The sequence below is a fragment of the Varanus komodoensis genome, unplaced genomic scaffold (assembly GCF_004798865.1).
Source record: "Varanus komodoensis strain SLA01 unplaced genomic scaffold, ASM479886v1 scaffold1, whole genome shotgun sequence".
In the NCBI taxonomy this organism is placed as follows: domain Eukaryota; kingdom Metazoa; phylum Chordata; class Lepidosauria; order Squamata; family Varanidae; genus Varanus; species Varanus komodoensis.
In genome coordinates this window covers 24604493-24630898 of record NW_025335268.1, presented here as the reverse complement: position 1 = coordinate 24630898, position 26406 = coordinate 24604493, and the positions used below count along the sequence as shown (strand labels likewise).

Sequence of the window (26406 nt, the reverse complement as noted above, 5' to 3'; positions counted from 1 at the left end):
CGAAGGGGTCTCCCGGGCCATCTAGTCTGACCTCCGGCACCAGCCGGCTCCGCTCATGACATGTCCACCATGTGGACGTCCAGCCTATCCTTGAACACCCACACCGATGGGGCCTCAATGACCTCTCGCGGAAGCCCATTCCACACCCTCGGGGTCCTGACTGTCAGGAAGTGCTTCCTGGCATCCAAACGAAACCTTGGCTCCCTGAGCTTTGCTCTGTTGGAGCACGTCCTGCCTTCCTCTGCAGGGGAGAACAGGTCTCTACTCATCTCCATGTGACATCCCCTCACATACCTGTATGTCGCCAACATATCCCCTCTGAGTCTTCTCCAGGCTGAAGAGACCCAGTTCCCAGTCTTGCCTCATATGGCATCCCCTGCAAACCGGCCACCAACCCTGTGGCCCTATGCTGCACTGACTCCAACCTGGCTATATCCTTTCTGTAATGAGGGGTCCAAAACGGAACACAGTACTCCAGTTGCGGGCGCACTAGAGTCGTGTAGAGTGGTAGTAATACCTCTCTTGATCTCAAAGCCACACTTCTGGCTATGCAACCAAGGGTGGCGTTCGCCCTCTTGACCACCACATCACACTGCTGGCTCATGTTTAGCCTGCAGTCAACCAGTACCCCGAGGTCCCTTTCACAAGTGCTGCTCTCCAGCCACTTATCACCTAACCTGTACTTATGACAGCTATTCCTATGCCCCAAGTGCAAGACCGTGCACTTATCCACATTGAACGCCATCCTGTTGTCTGCTGCCCACTTCCATAGTCTGTCCAGATCCTTTTGGATCTGGAGTACCTGCTCCTCAGTTGTGGCCACTGCTCCAGTTTTAGTGCCGTCTGCGAATTTGATCAGCAGACTGTTCACCCCTTCTTCCATGTTGTTAATGAAAAGATTAAACAGGATCAGCCCCAGGACAGAGCCCTGGGGGACCCCGCTTGTCACTGGCTGCCATTCCTACTATTTCCCACTAATGGTTACCCTCTGCTTTCGGTCAGTCAACCATGCCCTAATCCACCGGACAGTGCTTTGGTGAATCCCAAAACTCCTCAGTTTCTCCACCAGGATATCATGGGGCACTTTGTCAAAGGCCTTGCTGAAATCCAGGTAAACCACATCCACTGCATCCCCTCCATCTAGCCATCATAAAACCTTGTCATAGAATTCCACAAGATTTGTCTGGCAGGACCTATTTTTGCGGAAGCCATGTTGTGTGGCTGTCAGCCTCCCTTCCCTATCTAGCATCATTAGATCTCTCTCTATTATGAGCCTTTCCACTGTTTTTCCTACAATGGACGTAAGGCTAACCGGTCTATAATTCCCCATGTCCTTTCTACTACCCTTTTTGAAAATTGGGACCACTGATGCCACCCTCGAGTCCTCTGGAACTTCACCCGTTCTACACGAGGTCTCAAAAATGGAGGTCAGCGGGCTTGAGAGAACCCCTGCCAACTCTCTAAGTACTCTCGGGTGTAACCCGTCAGGGCCTGGCGCCTTTCTAATGTCCAGTGCCCTGAGGAGCCACTCGACTTCAAGGGGGGGTGACTCTAATCTGTGCCCCTAAGTCCCCAGCCTCATCTAATCTCCTATGCGGATATCCCCCGTCCTGCTTTGGGGAGAACACAGAGGCAAAATAGTCATTTAGCATCTGTGCCTGTTCCCTCATATCAGTCACTGGATCTCCTTCCTCCTTATTTAGTGGTCCCACCACTTGTCTCCCCTTCCTCTTCCTATTTACATGCTGAAAGAAGCCCTTTTTATTGCTCTTGATATTCTTGGCAAGTCTCAGCTCGTAATCAGCCATTGCCCTGCAAGAATCCTTCTGCAACGGGCCTCCTCCTCCCGGTATATCCTTTTGTCTGTTTTCCCCAGTACCCATTTCCTGCAGAGGTTCCTCTTTCGGCTAATCCCTCTAACCACCTCCTTTTGCATCCATGGCGGCACTCTCCTCCGCCTCCCCACCTTACTGACTAGAGGTATCGACAAGGCTTGCGCCTCCAAAACCTCCCTTTTGAGTGCTATCTACCCCTCCTCAACTCACTTACCTTCCAGTAACCTATCCCAGCCCAGTCTGGCCTTCAGTTGGCCAAAGTTGGCCCTCTTGAAATCCCAGCTTCTAGTGCTCGACCTGCTGTCCGTCCGCAGTCCCCTGATCTCAAAGCAAAGGATGGAGTGATCACTCACATTCAGAGCTCCCCTAATCTGTACTTCATCTATCAGCTCCTCCCTATTGGTCGAGACCAAGTCAAGGATGTTTCCCCCCCTCATTGCCTCTTGGACCCTCTGTGTGAAAAATGCTCCCTCAATAGCTTCTAGGAAGCAACGTGACCTGGCTGTCACTGCCGAGTGAGTCTCCCAAGTAATATCCGGGAGACTGAAATCTCCCCTAATTACTGTGTCTCTCCCCCGAGATATCCTTAGAATCTGGCCTGTCAGGACATCATCCAGGGTCTCAAGAAAACAAAGGGATAGGCTTTGAAAGAGAACAGGAACTGTGAATAAAAGGATCCATGGTAACTTTCTAAAATTAATACTGTAATTTCTGAGTGTACGCAGACTCTTTAACCCCACTGCCTAGAAATGAAAATAGCAGAACTGTCTGTACTCCGTATTGCTTCAGTAACAGTCTCCCTTGAATAGAGATCCAGCAGTGCTGGTCAAGCAGAAAGTTCCCAGGCAAATTCTTTTCTGTAGAGAAGCAAAAAACCCATTCCTGGACATAGGGTGATTTCCAATAATCGGTCTTGGGATGACCTAGCATCTCCCACCTGGTTTTCATCCCAACTGCAGGCAATCAAGCTCTTAAAAGGTTAATTCTATTTCTTTTATTTATTAGATTTATATCCTATCTTCATCTCTGGTATCTCCAGTTGAAATTTACTTTTTCAACTTTTACTTTTAGTTTTATTCGTATAAGTGTATAATTATATTTTCAAAAGGATGGGGTTTAGGTTTTTCTTTCAAAAAATAAAGCAGGTGCTTGGGAAAGGGGAAAAGCTTGGGAAAATAAACAGGAAAAGATACAAACAGAGTATTTCAAGCAGGACGTTTAGAGAAAAAGAAGTCCAGACATAAAGAGGAAGATTTTCTGAAGCTCAAATGACTAGAGCATATGAATGGTGCCTAATGATAGATTATAGGTGGACTTAGAGGAAATCTCTTCATAAAGAAGACAAATGTTGTTACAGCAATAATAAGAATGAAAATTAACATGAAAGGCATAATTCAGAACAGAATTAAAGGCTTAAACTGAGAGAAAGGAATGTAGAGAGTGGATCTTTTCAGTGTTCAAATTGGAGGTAAGTAACTAAAAGAAAACCTTAGAGAAATGGCAAGACTGAGTTTGGGTTATGTTAAATGGAAAAATAATGAATGGTACAGCTTAAAAACTGAACGCAAAAATATGCAAATAAATAAAAGTAAAAAAGTAGTGATAACCATCCATATCATCAGTATTAAAAGGAATGATGATATTTGCAAAGAGGTTACTCCTAATTTATGTATTTTGAAATTTATTTTCATATTGTTTTAGATGTGTCATTTGCTCCAGTACCTTTGCGACTGTCAGATACGCCACCGAATAGAAGCCATTGTAGCATTTTCAGATGACTTTGTAGCAAAGCTTCAAGAGAATCAGCGTTTCCGGTATAATGAAGTTATGCAGGCCTTAAATATGTCTGCAGCACTGACAGCCAAGAAAACAAAGGAGTTTCGGTCTCCACCACAGGAACAAGTATGTCTTGGCATAGATAATGCTTCTAAATATCGCTTTTGTTTAGGTTAAGAGATAATCCATATGATTTTGTTCTTCCTGGACCACACTGAAGGTAGACACGAGACAAAAATAATTTTCTTGGCAGATAAGCAGTCTGTTTCAGTAAGGGCCTGTTGTGACTGTTCACAAGCAGGGTATAATGGTGATGGCTTTAGGCAAATATATGATGATCTCTGTATATCAAGGTTTCATTATATCTTCATCTTTTGTTGCCTTTCATTTGAATGGTTTTTAAAAATGTTTTCCTTGAACTATGGATTGTGTGTAGCATTTATTGCCCAGATATAACAATTAGCATATCAGAAATGAAAGTATTCTGGAAGCTTTTTCTCTTGCACACTAGTTTTCATTTATAGATTTTTGTGCACAGGGATTTTGTGCATTTCAATATTTTCTATGGCAGGTGTTTTTCGTTAAGGTACAGTGGATTTCCCTGTTCTGCTGTTGTTCCTTGGTTCAGTGGGCTCCATGTTAGAAATCATGGGCATTAATTATTGAACATACAAACATCCATGCAGAATTTTCCACACTTTATGGGTCTTATGCAGCAGTGCCCACTGGCATAAGAAACATTGTCAGAACTCCCTGTCAGCCCTTGTGTTTACCCCAAACAGGAGAGGAATATCTCCAAATCTGCTCTGGAATATTGGAAGACTGCTAATGTTACCTTTTATTTCCTACCTTATTTCTGCTAATGTCACCCTTTATTTCCTATCCTGTTTCCTACTCTTTTCCCTCTTTGTCTGTGCGTGTGTTCCATTCACCTCATCTTTCACCATTATCTGAGTCTAGCTATATTACATTAAAATGTTTTCTCTTACTCGGTTCATCACTCCATAAATTTCCTTTAAACTAAAATGTTTATTGTTTCTTTTGAAGATCAATATGCTGCTGAATTTTAAGGATGATAAAAATGATTGCCCTTGTCCAGAAGGAATAAGAGATCACCTCTTGGATTTCCATGAGGATTTGATGGCACATTGTGGTAAACTTTCACTTTCTGCTTGTTACTTCTCCAAACACTAAAAACAATAAAAGAATCTCAACAATTTTATTAGCAGAGTTACAGTATATTGAAGTATGTTTGTTACACAAATGGCTTTGCACTGGATCCTGATAGGCATTCTCACCTGTATTCAAACTATAATTTTAAATTTTAAACCTCATAAAATGTACTGATAGAAAGGAATATCTGAATAAATATTGTATTCCTTGAACAGAGTGTTAATGTTGCAGGGTAACAGATGCAGCATAAATCACATGGATTATTTCAGTCTTCGCCTGCTCTTATCCTCCACACATGCATCCTCACAGCAACGGTGCTTTGATGGACTCTAACCACAGGCAGTTTATTCTGGAGGGAAAAGGGGGAAATACCATGGACATTAAAATTGCCTGCCTTTCTTGTATAGGAAACTTAGCTTGTTAGATAAAATACTGCTTTTATAAAAGTGGCAAGATGTAGGTGGATTAGTTAAATATGGGTTACTGGAGTGTGTCTTTTGCAAACACAGTCTAAAACTATCAGCTCTTTGGAGAAAAAAAAATCATGGCTTAATTTACAGGTAGCTAATAGTAAGAAATTTTTGAAACTGAACAAATTTCAGCACCGCAGTGTGGCATGGTCGGTCAAAAGCCAGAGCCAACACTGCTGGCAATAATTACAGTCTCCATTGCTGCCTCTGCTCCCACTTCCTCTGAATCCCAACTGCAGCCATCAGCTTTATTTTTCTTGAATGTGTTATGCTAGAAATTACCATTCTGGTGTGTTGTGGGTAACAAAATAAAAAAAATAGCAACTCCAGAGCTACTGAGCAGGACATCCACCCAAGGCAGCATAGTTGCTGATGGTCATGGAGATGGTCACTCAGGACAGAGGAAGGCCCAAGGGGGCACTCTGCCAGAGCTCCCTCCAAACTCTGGAGGTGGCCATGAAGCTAAGAACTGATTATCCCTTTTATCTCCTGTTTTTAATGCTGTTTATAAAAATCTGAATTTTTATCTCTAGGAATTCAGCTGGATGAAGATGGGATTCTGGATGGAAACAGTGACCTAACTATTAAAGGTCGGTTGTTGTACCTCCTGGAAAGAGTCACACATCTGAAAAAGAAACAAGCAGAGAAACTAGTTGATGATGATGCAAAGAAACCATGTAAGTTAAATAAAACTAGGTTAGTACCATGAAAACCATTCATTTTATCAATTAGCATTGAAACTGTTTATCTGAATCTTAACTGTAACTTGATAATTTCCCCTAATTTCAGTACCATAATCTCTTGCAGAGCACCTATTTATAAATTAAGTTCAGTTTAATGCATTTTCTCTTAGAGATTGTAATGTTCATTATGCATGTTTTTGGGAACAATCCTATACTTGAGATCAGCCTACTGAAGGCCATAAGATCTGGCAGCAACCCTGCTATACCAGTGGAACTCATGACATACTGATGGCATATCTTATGCTGGTGGAACACTTCACTAGGGAAAAGGATCCATAGGAGCACACTTGGGCTATATCTTATGCTCTGCCAGGCCAAAAGCTGTGCCCTTGTCAGTGGGAGAACTGTGTACCAGCCTCTGTTTACCCTCCCACTGACTTCAACAGAGGAAAAACTGTGGTGTAATCCAGTGCCTGGTCACAGCACACCACCACCAGTATGTGAGTACTACACAGTGGAGACCATTGCTCCAATGATCAGCCTTAGGTTGTGCATACCAGGAGCTTATAAGAAAGGAAAATTTTCACAAAAAGGAAACACTGCACAAAACATCCTACCTACTGAACATACATGGTAAATAGAACGCATTGCTAACCCTTCTCTGCCTAGAACCAGAAACAAGCACGTAGCCTTGGGAAGTTGGACACAAACCCCAACCTCACTCCTGGTACAAAATAGGCTTCTTTGAGATACATAAATGCTCCACTCCAGCAACTGAAGTGCAAGGGCAGAGTACTGCAAAAAGATAAGCAAAGGAAAAGGATACCCATGTTGCAAGGCTGAGCTGCTGGAACAGTCTGCTTTGTCACTGGCACCACCTTTGCTGCACGCAGATAGTCCAGCTTGTCCTTACTGTGTTGCTCCAATTCTCTCCCACTCCCAACAGAAGGGATCAGTACTGGTCACACAGGGGAGGCCCTCATCCCAGTGCACAGCTGTGTTCTCCCTTGGAAAAGGCCAGGAACTCTGTTCCAGCATTTGCCACTGCTGGCCAAACACTCACAAGCGCCTTTGCTTTGCAGGATTGCAGCCTGGCCACATGGAACAGAACAAGCTGTCACTGCACACATAGAATCCCACTGCAACCCCCAAAATGGAAGGGGTGAGTGTAATCACAGTCACTACAGTCTACCCCTTCCCCCCAGTGCAGGGTATGGGAGAGAGATTGAGGCATAAACACTGGATTATCACTCAGGTGCCACCACTCACTCCTTCCTTTGTTCCCTCACACGTCAAGGTGCATCCAGCTCTGGCAAATCATTGTTTATTGCCTACATACATGGACACACTCTGCTTTCTTTTGCCCTCCACAGTCCACTGCTTGGCAAGTACCAAAGATGAGACTGAGGAGGTCACTATCCTTTGCAGACTATGAGGGAAGCCAAGCCCATTTCCATTGGGAAGTGGGAGCCAGTGTGGTGTACTGGTTAAGAGGGTGGGACTGAGATTCAGGACATCTGGACTCTAGTCCCTGTTGAGAGGACTAGCCATGGAAGCAACTGTGTGAGTGTCACACTCATAGTTGTGAGGATAAGATTGATAGGAGGAGGAACAAAATTATGGAAGCTGCCTTGAGTTTCTTGACAGGAAAAAGTGGGGTGTAAATATCAGACAGACAGACAGACAGAGTGGTCAGGACACAGGAAACTCTACCTGGAGGGGTTGCTGACCTACACACAGCAAGCAGGCTTCTGCATCCTGACATGGCAGCTGATCAGGCAACAGGTGAAGATGCTCCTCATGACTCCACCTCCGTGGTGGGAACATCACGCTGCTCCTCTGTCCTCTCATGCTGCTGTCAAAGATAACAGAAGCCCTACTTGGAAGATATCTTCCTTTGATTTTCCACCCTAGATAATGTACAATATGCTGTTACTTTGTTTCTATTGCCACCTACATTTTTCCTCTCTTTGTCAGGGGTTAGTTGATAGACAGGAATCCCATTCTCACTCCTATGAACAAGCAAAGCAATGGGTCAATAGCAGCGGTAGAGAAACATATTCCAGGGAGTTCCTAGTCACAACTCTGGACACTTGACCATGAGCCAAAAAAATAAGGTTTCAGGGGTCTGAGGGCAGCTCCCCCTTCTCGGCAGGTACAAGTAACAGAATGGGTCAGTGTGTGAAGGACCAGTGAAGCCATTGGTAGTGGAGAAAGGTGTTAGTTACCACTTAACAAAGAGGGAAGGCCAGCACATAATTGATAGGGAGCAATAATAATAAGGGGAGCACCAGAGCAATAAGTTATAGAGTTCTAGGAGCAGCCAGACCAGTGGGAGTGCTGCACCAATGTAGAACTCGCCCGTCTAGGGAAAAGCCTCTGCCTTACCTGCTGAGGAAATCTGTACAACATTCAGGAAAAGACCACAGAAAGAAAACAGTACGAAAAATAAGTCTCCCTTCAAATACAAGGATTAGCACCTGGGGAGCAGGGAGGGAGACTAGGCTGTAAGTATTAAGCAAGAACAAGGGAGTTATATATAAAGAAAGCAGCATGGGATGAGGTCTGTTGTGCCACATCTGCCCCTTGTAGGTTGTTGTCCACGCACTGGAGCTCAGGGTTCACAACAGCAGTCTCCTCTGGCATAGCTGCACACCAGCTGAACCTGTGACTTCTCTTTTTACACTTTAAAAATGCTTCAAGCAACATGTTTTCTCTTTCATGCCTGGGCTGAGCGTTCATATGATACAGCATCAATTCCACTGATGTAGCAGTGGTATATCTTATTCTCTGGCACTGTAGAAGTATAGGATTGCATTGACCTTTGCCTTACTTTGTTTCAAACAGTTAATGTTATTGAAACCACTAATTGCATACATTTTTTAATTTTTAGCTTAAGAAATCTTCATTTAGCTTTTTCTGTATTGCTTTTTAACAGACTTGAATTGTATGTTTCTAGAGCAAAAAAACCATTGAAGGATTAGTAATCTATTTAGGAACATTTTAACAAGTGAATGTGACAGTAATCTTAGTACAGTTTGGCTTTGCTCCTTTCTCCACAAGATCATTTAAAAAAAAAAAAAGCTTTACATTGTATTATTTATTGCTTTGCTTTTCTAAGAAAATCCAGTGAAATAATTCTTCTGAATTTATAATTCTAATTGGTATAGCATATTGCATTTTATTAATTGTTATTAAAGGGGGAAAATTGCCATATATTTGTCTTAATGCTTTCTACATCTAGCAACTCTCCAACAGTTGATATCAGAGACTATGGTACGGTGGGCTCAAGAATCAGTAATAGAAGATCCAGAGTTGGTGAGGGCCATGTTTGTTTTGCTACACCGACAGTATGATGGAGTTGGTGGCCTAGTTCGAGCTTTGCCAAAGACATACACTATAAATGGTGTTTCTGTGGAAGATACAATCAACTTGCTTGCATCTCTTGGCCAGATACGTTCTCTCCTCAGTGTCAGAATGGGCAAGGAAGAAGAGAAGCTTATGATTCGTGGATTAGGGTAAGACCTCTCTTTCTTTACTAACACTTAATTTAAAATAATTTGTTTCACTGTTAAATACTAGATCACACCACATTGTGGCTTGGCTCATACAACTTGACAACTGGGGATGTATGACATTGGGAATTCCATTTTGTTTTGGCCTGCAGTGTTTCTGTTCCAACAAGTGTCAGTGGACTACACCAGATTTTTGAGTTTTGCCATTTGCACATACTGTAATTTGTGCATTTTTAAAAAACAGTCTTTCAAAAGTGCACACCTGTACATCTACGGTGATCTGAAATGCAAAACCTTGTCTGGTCAGTGTCTTCAAAAGTCTTATATTTATAATTCCAATGACAAAGAAAGATGTGTAGTAATATACTTAACCTTTTTCAATCATGTAATTACTCAGGTGCTTAATTGCTGAGGTATTTTATATATTTGAATTGATAGTTGGCAGTTACATTTCATCTCTCTAGGTGTATGCTTTTTAAAAGGATAATTTTATCAATCCATTTTTCTGAACTGATAAAAGATTAATTGTAGGAGAAACTTCTTAGTGGAAATGATGGATCCAGAGCAAGATTAGATTTGTTACTGACTTCACAGCTAGATTCATATCATGAGATAACAACATTTTTTGGTATTCTGTCTAGGTGATGTTCTGGGACTTTTATAAAACTTTTAGTTGGCACTGTATATAGAATTACAGCCTAGATATTTTTCTTTACAGAACATGTCTAGATGTCTGTGCACATTATTAAAACATGTTATTTGGCAGGGAACGAAATGAAAAAGTTTACTAGTTATAAGTTTAGACTTTTTTTCCTTTTACATTGTAGGGATATTATGAATAACAAGGTTTTTTATCAACATCCTAATCTGATGAGGGCACTGGGGATGCACGAAACTGTAATGGAAGTAATGGTGAATGTACTTGGAGGAGGGGAGTCAAAGGTAATACACTAGAAGATAATGCTTCAATATAATTGAGGACTATAATCATAATTGTTTCAATTAATGAACTAAGCTATATTCAAGACATGAAACAGTTTGACACTTGTTCTATAATTAGGTTAGTAAGCCCAAGGAACTGATGATAGCATGCAACAATGAGTATTTGTAGGTTTTGACCAGAGGAATCAAAATTTATATAAACCTTTATATGTTTGGACATGGATTTTGCTCCCAGTTAATTGGTGAATAAAATCTCTAGTCATTGCATATCTGATCTAAATTCTGGCAGAAGTATGAAAGGCACAGTTCTAGATCTAGGAATATAAGTATTATATTGCAGCAAAAAGAGGATGAATTCTTTATTTAAGATAGAAGTACATCATTTTTGTGAGTGTACATATACATATGTATTACTTAGTCTAAAAGATGGATGTTTTGCTACATTCTCATATCAAGAAAGAAAAGTACCTAAACCTAAATTCATTGAAAGCTTCTTGACTGCATGTGCAGTTCAAAGTAAAACACATCAGGGATTTTGTTTACAAAGATATATGCTTTTATTTAGAGAATCAGTGACAAAGTGGATGCGCATTTGTACTGGTTGGAATAGTATAGACTTTTGTTTCTTGACAGGGAGGAAAATGTGTAGAAGGAACAACAGTACAGTTGTGTGTTTTTTCAAATGAGAAATTCTAACATTTGCTTATGAAAGATACAATAAAATGCATTTTAAAAAAAGCACAAACAATTCCATGTTTGTTTGTTTTATGCACCATCCTACTTTCTTAACATGATATTGTTTGTCTAGGAAATCACCTTTCCTAAGATGGTGGCAAATTGCTGTCGTTTTCTATGTTATTTTTGCCGCATCAGTAGACAGAATCAAAAGGCTATGTTTGATCATCTTAGCTATCTTTTGGAAAACAGTAGTGTTGGGCTTGGTAAGTATTTATAAAATTGATTCTGCTGCTCCATTTCATAACTCATGTACTTTATAACAATTTTATGATGACTTTGGAGCCCAAAGGTTGTAGATCATATCTTTTGTGACTCTTGAAAGACTCAGTCCAAAGCCTCCAGCATATTAGTTAGTGATATATAAAAGCTTCCCATAAAATATTAATATTATTGTTTATCCAATGCATATACTATACTGCCTGCTTAGAACAGATGTATTTGCTAGTCCATTATGACTCCTCAATTTGATACCCAAAATTTATGCAGATTAGATATGTAAAATAAATAAAATCATATCAATACAAGGATACTGATTAAAAACAAAAAGTATGACTAAAATGTGTGACATAGGAATTTTGTATAGAATATGTTGAATAATGATTTTTCCTTAACTATAGCAACATTTATAAAATTATCTTACTTTTATCTATATTGAATACATTTTAAATTTTCGAAATGTTCCATTAACAGCATCCCCTTCTATGCGTGGATCAACACCTTTAGATGTTGCAGCAGCATCTGTAATGGATAATAATGAACTTGCACTAGCATTGCGGGAGCCTGATTTAGAGAAGGTAAGTCATCTTATGGAAAGCTGACAGTGGAGTTGTGTCCAGTGGTGTAATTCCACTGATGGAACAACTTCCACCAAAAAAAACAGAAGTGAACTCTGCATCCTTCTTGGAGATTTTCAGATGGTGCAAGTGACTGCAGGGGTGTGGAAAGATGAGGAAAGTCCCATTGCACTGGCAGACTTCCATTAGTACAATGCATGCTTATTGTAAGTATGCATTTACACCTAAAAATACAGGAACAGCAGTTTGGACTGTATTAGACGTGTAATTTACATATCATATAACATCAGAGTCTACTGCAAGACTCGTAATCCTCTCTACTGCCCAGCATTTTAACCACTAACTTGCTTGAGTTTTATTTTGCAGTAAATTCCTCTCTTGTTTAATTTTACCTTGTTCTTAGGTAGTTCGCTACCTGGCTGGATGTGGTTTGCAAAGCTGCCCTTTGCTGATTTCTAAAGGCTACCCAGATATTGGATGGAATCCAGTAGAAGGAGAGCGTTATTTGGATTTTCTTCGTTTTGCTGTTTTTTGCAATGGTACTGCAAGAGCCTATATCTTTTGTATACATTTTATTCTTAAAACATTATATGCATCTTTGAACATCAGAACTACAGTTATTAATGCAGCTAATTAAGGGCTGCTTATCAGAGTGTGTTGTGGAACCATCCTTTCTCATTACAGAACTTGAAAAGTCTGGGTGGAGAAACAAGCACTCTGTGTTTGAGCATGTGTGTGTGTGAGAGAGAGAGCGAGCGAGCGAGCGAGCACGCTGTGTGGGTATGTTCCCTCCCTTCAATTTCTGTTTGTTCTTCTTTGCTGATATGAATTGGAGGTGTGTGTGCACATGCACAAGGCTGTAAATCTTGAAGAGCTTTGGCAGAGTATTTCTATAATGAATGAACAAAGATAGCTATCCATGTGCAAAGCTAAACAATATACATGAATAATTAATTGCATGTCCAAGCATTTACCCAAGCTTATTGTACATCAAACTAAGCATGCAATAAAATTGTCTGTTTATAGTGAACAGTTTAGAGAAACAAAAAATGCAGTTCTTTGTACACGAGGATGCATGTAAACAAGCATTTTAGTTCCTACTTCTGCCTGCTTTAATTGTCCACTTTTATTCCTTATGAAGTGTTTACCATCCCAGCTCAATGTCCCCTTCTTCTTCTGTGCATGTGTATTTCCTTTCTTCCCACAAGAAGTCAAGTGACATCAGAAGTTCAAATGTCTTGTAAATGGCACATATGTAGTCATTGTTAACACCATTCCTTAAATTGGTCATGTGGCTTGGAATGTGGAATGGGTCCACTTGCTGCTGCAGAAGGACATGTGTGAGATGTCCTCCCTGCTCTGGTCTTGCCTTTCCTAATTGAAGCAGTTTGCATCTCCTTAGTTTTTTAGGAAGCTGAGATAGTTCTGTGTTTCAAATCCCCCCCCCCCCCCCCGCCCCGCCACTGCTGCTTCTTTTTTGTGAGTTTTCTGTTGCAGTTTATTTCAGGAAAAATGTTACACAATACAAAATTTCAGCAGTGTGAAGTATTATGTAACTTTTAAAAATGTGCATATAAGGGTTTTTCAAAAAGTTTCCGCACTTTTTAAAACTCTAAAATTTCAAAAACAAATTACATCACTTTTCTATATAGTCACCTTCCTTTGCAATGCATTTTTCCCAGTATCATACCAACTTTTTAATGCCATCACCAAAAATATATATAAATATATTTATAAAATATAAAAGTGCAGAAACTTTTTGAAGACCCCTTGTAGTTATGCACACTTTTAGGAAAAATACCTACCAAAAATAAACATTTCCTTTTGTTTTGTATCATTTTTAAATTGCAAACTCGTGTGCAAATGGGACAACATGACTTTGATCTCAAAGAACTGACCATCTTGGTGACACCAAGACTGTCAGATCTGTCATCCTTAAACTAGAAGCATAACAGTGGTCTGTACATTTTACCTAGGATTGGCTTTCTCTCTCCCATGCAGCTTTCACAGTGGCAGATCTCCAAATGTGTAAATTCTTGGTTCCAACTGGAACAGCTTCATGTTGCTAGCACTAGTTCAGCCAGCTTTGATGTTTATGACAGCACCTGGACTGTGGCTTTGCTAAATAGCTCACTTCCTACCTGATTGCAGGGGAGAGCGTTGAAGAGAATGCTAATGTGGTGGTCAGACTGCTCATACGGCGTCCTGAGTGTTTTGGGCCAGCACTGAGAGGAGAAGGTGGTAATGGCTTGCTTGCTGCCATGGAAGAAGCCATAAACATATCAGAAGACCCTACAAGAGATGGACCTTCACCAAGTAATGGTTCCAATAGAACACTGTAAGTATAAGGGAAGTGAAGGCAAGAGTTCTCCTGGACCTGTGTTGCAAACTCAATGAGGGGATTCACAGGTGTGGGTTTCCTATGTTGTGGTTTTGTTGGATTTTCTTGTATATCACTTTGAAAGCCCTTCTGGGCAGAAAAGCAATATGCAAGTACTTGAAATAAATGAAAATGACTTTATATTTGGCCCACAGGTATGCGTCAGTAACATAATATAGCGCCCCGACTATGGAATGCACTCCCTAGAGAGATCCGCCTGGCACCGTCATTATATGCTTTTCGGTGCCAGGTCAAGACCTTTTTATTTAACCAATATTTTAAAGTTAATTAATGTTAATGGTATTTTTATTTATTTAATTCATTTTAACCATGTTATTTTATACTCAGTCGTGGTGTAGCCAATTTATTTATTTGTTTAGGATTGGTGTGGGGTTTTAATGTTTGTAAACCACCCAGAGAGCCCTCTGGGCTATTGGGGTGGTATATAAATGCAATCAATCAAATCTCTGACAGCATATTCCTGTGATCATGGGGAGAGAGTTTTGGGAATTAATAGAATTATTTTTTATAGACTTTGCTAAGACCTCAGAAGGGGACAATGAGTTCCATCTGTAGCTGCTGTAGAAAGAACCAGGTGCAAGTTCAGGGAGTTGAAAAGGGGGATTTTTGGTGGGGAGTTGGAAAAGATGAGAGGCCAGGATATGTGGCATTTTGTTACCTCTCCAGCCCCAGCTCCCTATTTCTTATTGTGCAACTCTTCTGTATGGGGTCAGTGGCTCATCTTGTAGAAGAGCAACAGGGAGGATGAAGCAAAAATCCCCTCCATTGTGCCTTCCACTCTGCCCATCTTCTGCTGGCAGAAACATTGGTTCTTCCTCGTGGTTTCTGTACATCACACATATGGGCTCTGCACCTACATGAAGCCTGCTGCTGGGAAGATTCTAAATCGGAACAGTGGATAACAATTTTAAAAATGTGATTTTATCATATCACAAAAAAAGATGCAGGCCTGGGATGGAATTGAATTTTTTCTTGAATGTGACTTGTCCTATATTACTTCAAAATCAACAGCTTGCTTTATTTATGCATTTAGGGCATTTCTATTCCATCCTATACAAATGTCTCAGGTTGGCAATACAGAACAGTATTGCAACAGCGTACAAAATATAATTTAAATATCCAATGAAACCAATTTTAAAAACCACAACTAATCCTTAAAATACAGGGAAAATAAAAAGGTTTTGGCCTGGCCCCCAAATTAATAAAGTATTGACCCAGGCACACCTCTCTGGGGAGAGGGTTCCAAAACCAGTACACTACTGCAGAAAAGGTCCTTTTCTGAGTAGCCATTTTATCGACTTTACCATTCCTTATTGGAAATGGAATTACTTGTCTAGCACCGAAGAACTGAGGCCTTTGAATTGTGGTGCTGGAGGAGACTCCTGCGAGTCCCTTGGACTACAAGGCGATCAAACCGGTCAGTCCTAGAGGAGATCAGCCCTGACTGCTCTTTAGAAGGCCAGATACTGAAGATGAAACTCAAATACTTTGGCCACCTAATGAGAAGGAAGGACTCACTGGAGAAGAGCCTAATGCTGGGAACAATAGATGGCAAAAGAAGAAGTTGACGGCAGAGGATGAGGTGGCTATATGGAGTTGGTGTGAGCTTAAGTGGACTCCAGGGGATGGTGGAGGAACAGGAAGGCCTGGAGGAATGTTGTCCATGGGGTCGTGGTGGGTCGGACACAACTTCGCGACTAACAACAACAAAAAGAGAAATGCAGTATAATACCATTTACTTGGGAGCATGCCTTGCAAGCCTCCTAAATTCCAAAAAGATGGTGTTCTTTTTCTCCAAGTCATTATGATTTAAAGCTAACTAAATAGTTCACCTTGCACAAATGTTGCAGAAACATTTGTGGGACCATCTTTCCCTTGTGGAAGTGTGTGTGAAGCATATTTGGTTGCTTTTAGGGAGTGAACTTTTGAAGGCTGCACATACAAGTGAAAGATAATACAGGTGAAATATTTCAGCAATATTTTAATAAGTTTTAATATCATGACTTATATGTTTTTATTGCAGCCAGTGTTGGTCGATAATTTTATCTATGTTGTATTTTATTGTATTTTATCTATGTGAGCTGTCCTGAGGCTTTCTCAACAGGACGGCATAGAAATACTTTAAATAAATAAATAAATAAATAAATAAGGTAGTTGAGTTTAATTTTTTAAGGGAGAAGAATTTTTTTTTGTAACACTGCAACCATGAAATTTTAAATTTTGGCTGTGGTGCACAATGGGAACTACACTAGACTCCCATGAGGTGTTTTTCATTACAAAAGGAATTCTGCCATGTTGCTGAAGATAATTGCAAAGCTATCTCTCCCCCGCCCCCACCTTCTCCCACATTTTAAATTGAGAAACACAGCCTAAACTTCTTTATATTTAAAGTAAGTTTACCCCCACCTTAGGATTCCTAACAAGATTAATCAAATATATGGGGCATTTTTACTCCATTTTTACTCATTAAATGGATCCGAAAGCCTGGGGTGAGTACTGTGGCCTAGCGCTAATTATGATGCATTGCATTTTCTGTGCAAATAATTATTTAAAATATAAAACTGTGGGAGATGATCTATTAGATGCCCAGAAGGATCCACATAATGTTTGTGGTGGAAGTGTGCAGGAGGCTTCTGACATAGACTTTAGAGCTGCATTTCCCTCTTGGGGATGTGGGAAGTATGAAGTTTGTTTGGTGAATGTATTTAGTGATTAGATTTGCATACGTTCAACTAGCAAATGTCCTTGGAGCAGTTTACAATCATAAAACCAAACTGTAACAAACTAACCAAACCAACATATGAAACAACAATTAACAGCTATTCTATTCAACCTTAAAAACATAAGCAAATATTTAAAACCTTAAGTCAGCAACAAATTTAATAATTATAACAATAGAATAAAGATTAAATGCCTGCTTGAACAGGAAGGTCTTAATCTTATTTCTAAATTTCAGCAGTGAGGTAGCTCATAAGATGCTATATTTTATTAAAGCAGGCCAATGGCTCAGTAATGTAGTATAAACTCTAACTATAATTGGCTTCCAGGGTCTCCCTCAGGCCTTTCTCAACTGAAACCTGGGGTATTACCTGGATATGTCAGGGATTGGGACTGCTTTTGACTGAAGTCAAACTATCACAACAAATTGCACTCTGATCTTATGTTTGTGTTCTTCTGGGGGAAAAAAACAGAAGTGAAGTGGAAGAAGAAGATGATACTATTCACATGGGAAATGCCATCATGACCTTTTATGCTGCTTTGATCGATCTCCTAGGACGCTGTGCTCCAGAAATGCATGTAAGTTCTGTTGTTCACTAGCATTTATTACCTCTTTTAAATTCGATTCTCTGTTAACAAGCAGTGTCATAGCACACGTCTCATATTCTTTTTATTCCCATTGAAGTACTTCTGGGCTCATGGATGTATAAATTAAACAGCACCACCCATGTACAAGAGGGAACTACCAGCAGTCTCAGGGTAACCTCAAGGTTTGCAGGGAAAAAGAAAAAGAAACTCAGCTCCCCCCTGCAACTCTCATTTCCTAGTCAGTTGCATGGAATGTTGCTTAACGGGGGAAAAAACCCTGACAACTTGGTGGGTTGGAGAATGGAATAGAATAGTTGGAAAATAGGAGGAAAGAAGACACACACACACGGTACAGAAAAACTCTCATTGTCTGGATAGACATTTCTTGGTTCACAGTAAGAAACTGTTTTAAAATGTCTAGAGGAACACATCCAAGTGAAAGCTGCCCAAATGAATGGAGAATCCATAATTTTAATGTGGCTACCCACAACTGCAGTGAGAGCTGAGCAAGTCCAATGTTCATTGAATACTGACCAATGAAGAACAAGAAAAGAGGTGGGGGGAGGTGGAAGTATCTGGAAAGGAATGGAGTGACTACAACACTGCACAAAACTGTTCCAGGGACACTTGGTTGTCAGGCTCTGCTTGTCGGCTAAGACTGCTGATGTTTCCAGCTCAGTTACAGTTGAGTTACAAAATTGATTTTTGAGTAAATCAAGAACGGTATTTGATTTTTAATCTGAATCTTTTAAACACCACACCTATTTCACATAGAGGAAAAGGAAACCATTAACACCATTGTTTCTTTTGTTCCCAAGAACCAATTTTTACAACCATACTTCATTTCAGTATTGCAGGTTTCCCATCTAGTTCCAATAGACTCTGAGTGCTGTAAGCCAGCTGCCCATGAACACAAAGTTAAGATTTATGTGTGCCTTACTGGAGCTATCCCAATACTGTAGCTCTTTATTTTGATATTTTGCTTACATTATATACATGCACATCAATGTATATTTAACTAATTAAAATTCTGTAGGATATGCATATTCTGTGTATATTTTAAGATTGCTGGGTTCTGATGCCAGTGATGCTAATATTTGCATTTCTTCCTTGTTAGCTAATTCATGCTGGTAAAGGAGAAGCCATTAGAATCAGATCTATTCTGCGGTCTTTGATACCTTTGGAAGATTTGGTGGGCGTAATTAGCATTCCTTTCCACATGCCAACTATTGCAAAAGGTAAGGAATGCTTTGTTTCTGACAACTGAAAACAAATTAAAACCCAATAACTAAAATATTTTCTTCTCAGCGTCAGTTGTGCGGACATACATATTTACTTATTTATTTATTTTCTGGAATGTGAGAACCAATCCTGGCTTACACCTGAAGGTCAGTGCCAAATATTCAGTGATGTTGTTTGATTATAGCACAACACTTAGATCTCTCTATTGTAGTAGAGTGGGAGAACATGATTGTCATATAGCAGAATATAGTAATGACTCTGATAATGACATGTGCAAGAATTTCCTCATAGTTCTAACAATGAGAAGATCCAACTAAACCTGGAATGCAATGGGATTTGAATTATGTTTTAGATGTTAAAATGCCCTTTAATTAATTTGAATGTAGCATTGTGATGTAATTTGAATCCTTGGATGAACTCCGAATCATTGATTTTTCTTTCTTTCAGATGGTACTGTGGTGGAACCTGATATGTCAGAGGGGTTTTGCCCAGACCACAAGGCAGCAATGGTATTGTTCCTTGACAGGGTCTATGGAATTGAAGATCAGGATTTTCTTCTACACCTTCTAGAAGTTGGCTTTCTTCCCGATCTTCGTGCTGCTGCTTCACTAGATACGGTAACAAATAACATTTAATTGCCAGTTTCTCTCGCATAGGTTATCCATATATTTGGGGTTTTTGAAGAGGGTAAGTTAAAATTTTCCAGTCAACTTTAGGACAAAGTAGAGGCAAAATATGCCCCCCACCATACTGTTCTTAAGACCCCAGTGTGCCTAGATGCACCCTTTAGAAGAAGAAGATGCAAAATTGTGCTCCCATGAGGTTTCAGGAGTGTGATTTTGTATTAAAATAAATGCAAACAATATATTGAGATCAATGCAAAATTGCTGTGCACCTTGTTTTAAAGTGAAAATGCTGTTTCCCTTCTCAAAACCAACATTTGTTCAGTATTCAGCATTGGTGGGTGTGCTCAGTCCCTGGCAGGTATGAAACTTGCCCTCTGGGAATGTCCTATAAGCACTGTATATTATAAACAGTGTATCTTTTTTTGTATCATGGGCTTTATAGCTGAATTTTTGATCTAAAACTTTAGAAATTCCCTCTGTTCCCACATTATCTATTTTACAGTAGTTTATTACTGAAAGTTCTATCACTGGAACTGGTTTTTATCAGGAAAACACCTTTTAAAACTTAAATGGTGTGTGTGTAATACATAGTGGTGTACATTATCTTTTGTAATGGATTAGAAAAGTCTCATTCATCCATTATTTATGAAACAATTGCCAGACTAACAGATTTGTTCTAAGTTCTATATATTCCTTCATTATTTATTAGTTTAATTTGGAATTCATTCATAGCATTTTAATCTGAAATTCCATTCTGAATTGTATTTCAGAAAGCTCTCACATTGCAGTGAATGGGTGCAGGGGAGGGAGCTGAAGGCAGAGGGTGGACCAAGGGTAGGAGAGGTGGAGCAAAATACTAGCAGAGTTTAATGTAAAACTCTTACTTCAGTAACCAAGCCTTAAGAGAAGAATTTCAGTCTTTTACACTAGGGAGAACTGTCTGAAAGCCAGGAAATAATGCAGTGATCCATTATCAGGGGAAAGAGGATAGGGCCAGTAAAAGGAGGCGTAGCCATCTGGGGAACTGTGAAAGACCAAATGAGAACCTCATGCAGGCTAAATTCTGCACCTGCACAAACCCCAGATCCTGCCTGCTTGTAGTTTGCCCCATTGTTTGTCTAACCAAAAAGCTTCTTAACCTAGCCTGATGCAGAAGGAAAGTCTTCTATGCAGGTTGCTAGCTAAGCTGTGTCTCCCCTTGTTTCTTCATTGTGGTCTCTGTGTATCACACATATGCGCTCTGCACCTCCACAGGGTCTGTTTCAGGAAGATTTTCCTAGCTATGCTCGATTGCTTCCTTCACCTTTTCTGGTTTAATTTTTGAATCAAACTAAGCTTCCTGCTGGGTGGTCCAGGTGCCCAAATATGTAGCTGTGAACACCTGTTTTAATAAGAACCACAACAACCACAACCAGATGGACTTCTTTATAGGTGGCTCAGGTTTCCAGTGTAAATTAAAACACCTGAGTACATATTTGGTTGGCTTGATGTCTTGGAAAGAAATGTGATAGATAGATAGATAGATAGATAGATAGATAGATAGATTCAGATGGAAAGCAGAAAACTTGCAGGCAACAAAGTAACAGCTGGGGCTTCCCTTGAAAACAGTGCAGAAAGGAAAAATTGATGTGATTTTAATAAGTGAAGTTTTTAAAATAATGAAATTACATAGAATAAAGAAGCGAGTAAGCAAGCAAAAATCTTGCCTGCCCTGATGCCATCTTATTATTTCTCTTACCCTTTGAAAGGAAATATTAACAGAATGTAACTATGTTACTGTGTAACAACTTTTATTCTGCAAAACTTACCTATCTGAATAGCTTTACAATTTATTTTTTAGGTTGCTCTGAGTGCTACAGATATGGCCCTGGCTCTCAATCGGTACCTCTGCACTGCTGTTTTGCCTTTATTAACTAGATGTGCTCCTCTTTTTGCTGGCACAGAACACCATGCTTCCCTTATAGATTCCTTGCTACACACTGTATACCGACTCTCCAAGGGCTGCTCTCTTACCAAAGCTCAGCGGGACTCTATTGAAGAGTGCCTACTCTCCATTTGTGGGTAAGCATGCATCCTTAGATTGGAAAATAAACATTTAGAGCAAACATGTCCAATTGTAACTTTATTTACACTTAATAATATCAGTGTTTGTTATAACATTATATGGTATATCACCTCCCTACTAACTGGTTACTTTGAAATCATAACAGAACATGAAGCCAAAGTACAAAGACCACCTTTGGTGCTATCCCCACTGAAATGAATGGATGTTCATGGGTTCCTGAAAACTATTGCAGTACACTGTTCAGGAAACCAACAAGTATAGTCAGCAGTATAAACAGAATAGATTGTTGCATATTCTGCACTGTCTGAAAAGGGGGGCTGAAAAAACTTAACAGTGTAAGAGGTTTTTATTGCAACATCGAGGGCTAGAAATATTCTTGAAAAAGAAAAATTTGATACTTTTTAGGCATGTCAAGAAAGTTTACTGCATAAAATAACATTCACACAGCAAAGATAACGTTCTCAGAAACCTGAATATGTATTCAGCATATTGGATAACTTCCCCAGTTCACAGATCATCTGACTTTGCTCAGATGAAGGGTTAAGTATTTACTACTTTAAGTGTTTTAGAATCTAAATTCTCTTACTACCACAAAAAAGGAGAGCACTGAATTTACATCTTCCCATTTCTATTCATCTGGGATATATATTTTAATTTAAAACGCTACTGGTTAAACTACTGCAATAGCTACTTATCCCTGATTTGTGGGCTCACAGTGATGAGGAGCAAACAAACTTGTCCCGTAATCCACTCAAACTTTTCCTTTCACTTGCAGTCAACTGAGGCCTTCAATGATGCAACATTTGTTGAGAAGATTAGTGTTTGATATTCCTCTACTAAATGAACATGCAAAGATGCCGCTTAAAGTAAGTGTAATCTTTAACCTTCTCTTTCACAATATATAACCGGTGCACTTGCCTCATTCGCCAGAAGAGATGCAAATCTGATTATGAATGTAAGGTGATGCAAGGATTTCCTGCTTGCCAGTTACATGCAGTATAACTTTCAAAGTCCTGAATTTAGAATAGCTGAAGTAATTTGATGGGGTTTGTTCTGGATTAAAAGATTTATAAAATCCAGACCAGCGTTCTATTGTGGCGGGGGGGGGGGGTGGAGCAGGGGAGGATCAGATGTTGTTTTGCCAAAGAATAATGAACATTATGCATTGTCTTAATGACAAGAGAAGCAGATGACCCTGGAAATTCTATTCAGTAACTCAGACACAATACCCACTTGTGCAAATTTGACATGCAGACTTAAAAGCAGAGAGTAGTCATGGAATGGAAGCCTTGTGTCTGTCTATTCGTAAAAATCAACAAGATGAGGATATTCTTTTGCAGAAGTGGAACACTGAGATGTTAGCGTTGAGAGTAATCTGGGGTGACATGCTTTGATACCTGTAAATTATTTAAAATCTCTACCATACTCATATGCATTCATAATATAGCATTTCCTCAGGATAGTATTCTATATGCTGCCTTTACCTATATGCTAATATACAGTGGCCATCTGCTTTTTCAATTGATTTTAGTAGAACATACTTATAAGTCTATGAGCTTATAATTATTTTGATTATATCCAGTTGGTGTCAATCTGTTCAGAGAATGCTCTTTGATCCAGCAGAGGCTTCCATCACCAGAATGGGGAAGCTGGTTATTTTCAACAATTCCCCTTTCTGTTTGCACCACCCACCAACACTTCTTACATTGTTCTCAGAGGTCCCTTAGCCCTCTGGAGCAGACTTTGGAAACAGGGATGCAAGAGCTCTATGGGGCAGGGGAAATCAGGAACATTACCCCTCTCTTTGTTCCATTGACAGAACTTCCACTAATTCCTAGAGTGTTCTATCAGAGAACTGACAATGAACCTGTGTAATTTTAAAGTGAGCATAATCAAAGCTCATAGTGTATTCTTATAACCTGAGCTATCCTGCTCTTTTCAGTTGCTGACAAATCATTATGAAAGATGCTGGAAGTATTACTGTTTGCCAGGAGGATGGGGTAACTTTGGTGCAGCTTCAGAAGAGGAACTCCATTTATCCCGAAAGTTGTTCTGGGGTATTTTTGATGCCTTATCTCAAAAGGTAATTTTAAAGTTAATGGTATAATAATGAGACTAAAGTACATTCAAATTCCTTGATAACGTATGAGAAATAGACCTTTGTACAGCTCCTTTCTTAAACGCTTCTACTTTAAGCACACTTCAGTTTCTGTGAATTTAAGAAGTAACTCAAGTGAGAACTATAATTTGTGTTAGCAGCATAAAGTGGGTGTGAAGAACAACGGCTGCACATAACGTGGAAGTAGATTCTACATGGTCACAGTTTTTATTGGTTACTGTTCTTAAGGTCTGGCATATTCATTATCACATGCTGGGAGGAACAATCTTGATTGAGGGGGTGGCATGAATCTTGGGGCTACCACAGCATGTAGCAGTAATGTGAGCCCATCCTGTGACCTTGGTTTGTAGCAAGCCTGCCATCCCTCAAGCAGAGTTAGAATCTTGAATCAACACTTCAACATACCTTATGACAGGAATCCAGAACCTCCAGCCTGTAAACCTAATCTTAGCCCATGTAGACTCCATGTCTGGTCCCAAGAGCCCATTTGTCTTCCTCCAGAGGGTGGGCCTTTGCTCAGAAAGAGTGAACAGTCTGTGCTGCCCTAAGCCATGGACTCAGCTGCTTCTGGGGGTGTGGGAGTAGCTGCTGGCTCTGGATAATTGGGTTTGTGCAAAACGATCCATGCCTAAGAAGGCCATGCACACTGCATAAAGCCAGCCACCAGTGTAGGCAGATACCCTTTCTCCAGCCTCCATGTTGAGGGAGTCACATAGAAATGAAATGAAATGGGGTGGGGTGGGGGTGGAGTGATATCAGTGTCTCTACCCACTGTTGTGTTGGGATGATTTGTCATATCAAAATCAAAATCTGGGAATCAGAAATGACTACTGTTTTTCTTGTCACATGTCCTCCCTATGGCTGCTAAACTGGTTAGGATCTTTGGGTGAGGAGTAGGTCAAAAACCTTTTGGAAGTCCAAGTGAACGATGTTTACCAGATCAATCATCCACATGCTTACCGATGCCCTCAGTTAACTCCAAAGAGTTAATTATGTGTGAGTTTAACCTTTGCAGAAGCCATGCTGATTCTTATTCAGCTAGGCTTATCTTTCTATATTCTAATTAAAGTTAACATTATCACCACTTTCAACCAATTTATCTGGAACACATAAGTTATATTAACAGGTCTGTAATCTCCTGTATCCCTTTTTAAAATATGTTACATTGGCCATTCTCCAGCCTCTTGCTGTAGAACTGGATCTCAAGGACATCTTACAATTTCACATATGAGTTCTTTAAGATTTCTAGAATGAATGCCCTCTGGGTCAAGTAATGCATTACCTTAAAATTATCAATAGGGTCAAGAATCTTATTAATAATCATCTTGTGTCCCCACAGTTCCTCAGATGGCATTCCTGAAAATAATTGGTTTAGGCAGTTATCTGCCCTATATCTTCTGCAGATGAAGACAGAGGAAAATAATTCATTCAACTTCTTTACATTCTTTATATTTTCTTTTGGTACTTTTTAAACTGTGTTCTGATATAGCTAAAGAATGATTTGCTGTTGCTCTTGGTATTATTAGCAATCCACTCTGCAAAATCCTGTTTGTTTTTTGGTTTGGTTTGGTTTTGCATTTGTTACCTGCTTGGATCTCCTTTGTGCAGCCTTCTGCTCCCCTTGTGCTCTCATTTGGTTGAGGCTTCCATTTTTTAAAGGAACCCTTCTTTTCTTTAATAACTTCCTCAACCATGCTCAGTAACTATGCTGGTGACCTCTTGCACTTCATGCTGTCTTTCCTAAACTGTGAAATTATAGCTGAGATTCTATTATTGTGGTTTTGAGTAGATTTAAAGGACCCTAACCATCTTGACTCCCCATTTCAGCTTGACTTCTCCTTCTTTATTACCAGTTCCTTCATTTTAAAGTAAGCCAAATATGAGTGTTTTGTATTTTCTGGGCAATTTCCTGCTTGGATAGCACTGTGGTTCAACAACACTCACATCTTGTAATGGGTCCTGGATGGCACCACTTTGGATTAATCCAAGTTCGCCTTCCATCTTGTCCATTCCATGGCCAACTGTTCAAGAACACAGTCATTTAGAGTGTTGAAAAATACAACCTCTTTGGTGTGACTTGACTTTGTATTGAATCACTGAGGAAGCAATTAAAATCACCCTCTATTACGGCACTTGTTTCTTCGTATGCCTCTCTGATTTCCACTTTCCTTTCAAGATTTTCCTGAGTATTCTGGTTTGGGAGATGATTACATGTTCCTAGTACAACGTTACTTTTGGAGGCATTTCTGTAGAAGAACCTGCCTTTCTAATCTACTCAGTGATCATGGCATCCAGTCCTATCACTTCCTGGCCAATAGATAGGGAAGAAATGGAAGTAGTGACAGATTTTATTTTCCTGGGCGCCAAGATCACAGCAGGCAGTGACTACAGCCAAGAAATTAAAAGATACTTGCTCTTTGGGAGGGAAGCTATGGGAAATCTAGGCAGCATACTAAAAAGTAGAGACAAAAGTGCATATAGTCAAGGCTATGGTTTTCCCAGTTGCAATGTATGGCTGTGAAAGCTGGACCATAAGGAAGGCTGAGTGCCGAAGAATTGAGGCCTTTGAATTGTGGTGCTGGAGAAGACTCCTGCAAGTCCCTTGGACTGCAAGGCGATCGAACAATCTGTCCTAGAGGAGATCAACCCTGACTGCTCTTTAGAAGGCCAGATACTGAAGATGAAACTCAAATACTATGGCCACCTAATGAGAAGGAAGGA

At 39.9% G+C, this 26406-nt stretch overlaps 1 protein-coding gene across 10 annotated transcripts in view; it reads left to right on the top strand.

Annotated features, from left to right (window-relative positions):
- Positions 1 to 26406, top strand: part of RYR2 (ryanodine receptor 2) — a 373600-nt gene that overhangs the window by 213790 nt on the left and 133404 nt on the right. For all 10 annotated transcript variants that reach the window (XM_044419812.1, XM_044419847.1, XM_044419795.1 and 7 more), the window contains 15 exons: positions 3537 to 3737; positions 4659 to 4764; positions 5788 to 5931; positions 9182 to 9455; positions 10280 to 10394; positions 11203 to 11335; positions 11823 to 11926; positions 12330 to 12465; positions 14078 to 14264; positions 17519 to 17624; positions 18751 to 18871; positions 19323 to 19492; positions 21342 to 21562; positions 22342 to 22432; positions 23509 to 23649. In XM_044419812.1, coding sequence (XP_044275747.1) covers positions 3537 to 3737; positions 4659 to 4764; positions 5788 to 5931; positions 9182 to 9455; positions 10280 to 10394; positions 11203 to 11335; positions 11823 to 11926; positions 12330 to 12465; positions 14078 to 14264; positions 17519 to 17624; positions 18751 to 18871; positions 19323 to 19492; positions 21342 to 21562; positions 22342 to 22432; positions 23509 to 23649 — 2250 coding nt within the window. The remainder of the gene's footprint in view (positions 1 to 3536; positions 3738 to 4658; positions 4765 to 5787; positions 5932 to 9181; positions 9456 to 10279; positions 10395 to 11202; positions 11336 to 11822; positions 11927 to 12329; positions 12466 to 14077; positions 14265 to 17518; positions 17625 to 18750; positions 18872 to 19322; positions 19493 to 21341; positions 21563 to 22341; positions 22433 to 23508; positions 23650 to 26406) is intronic.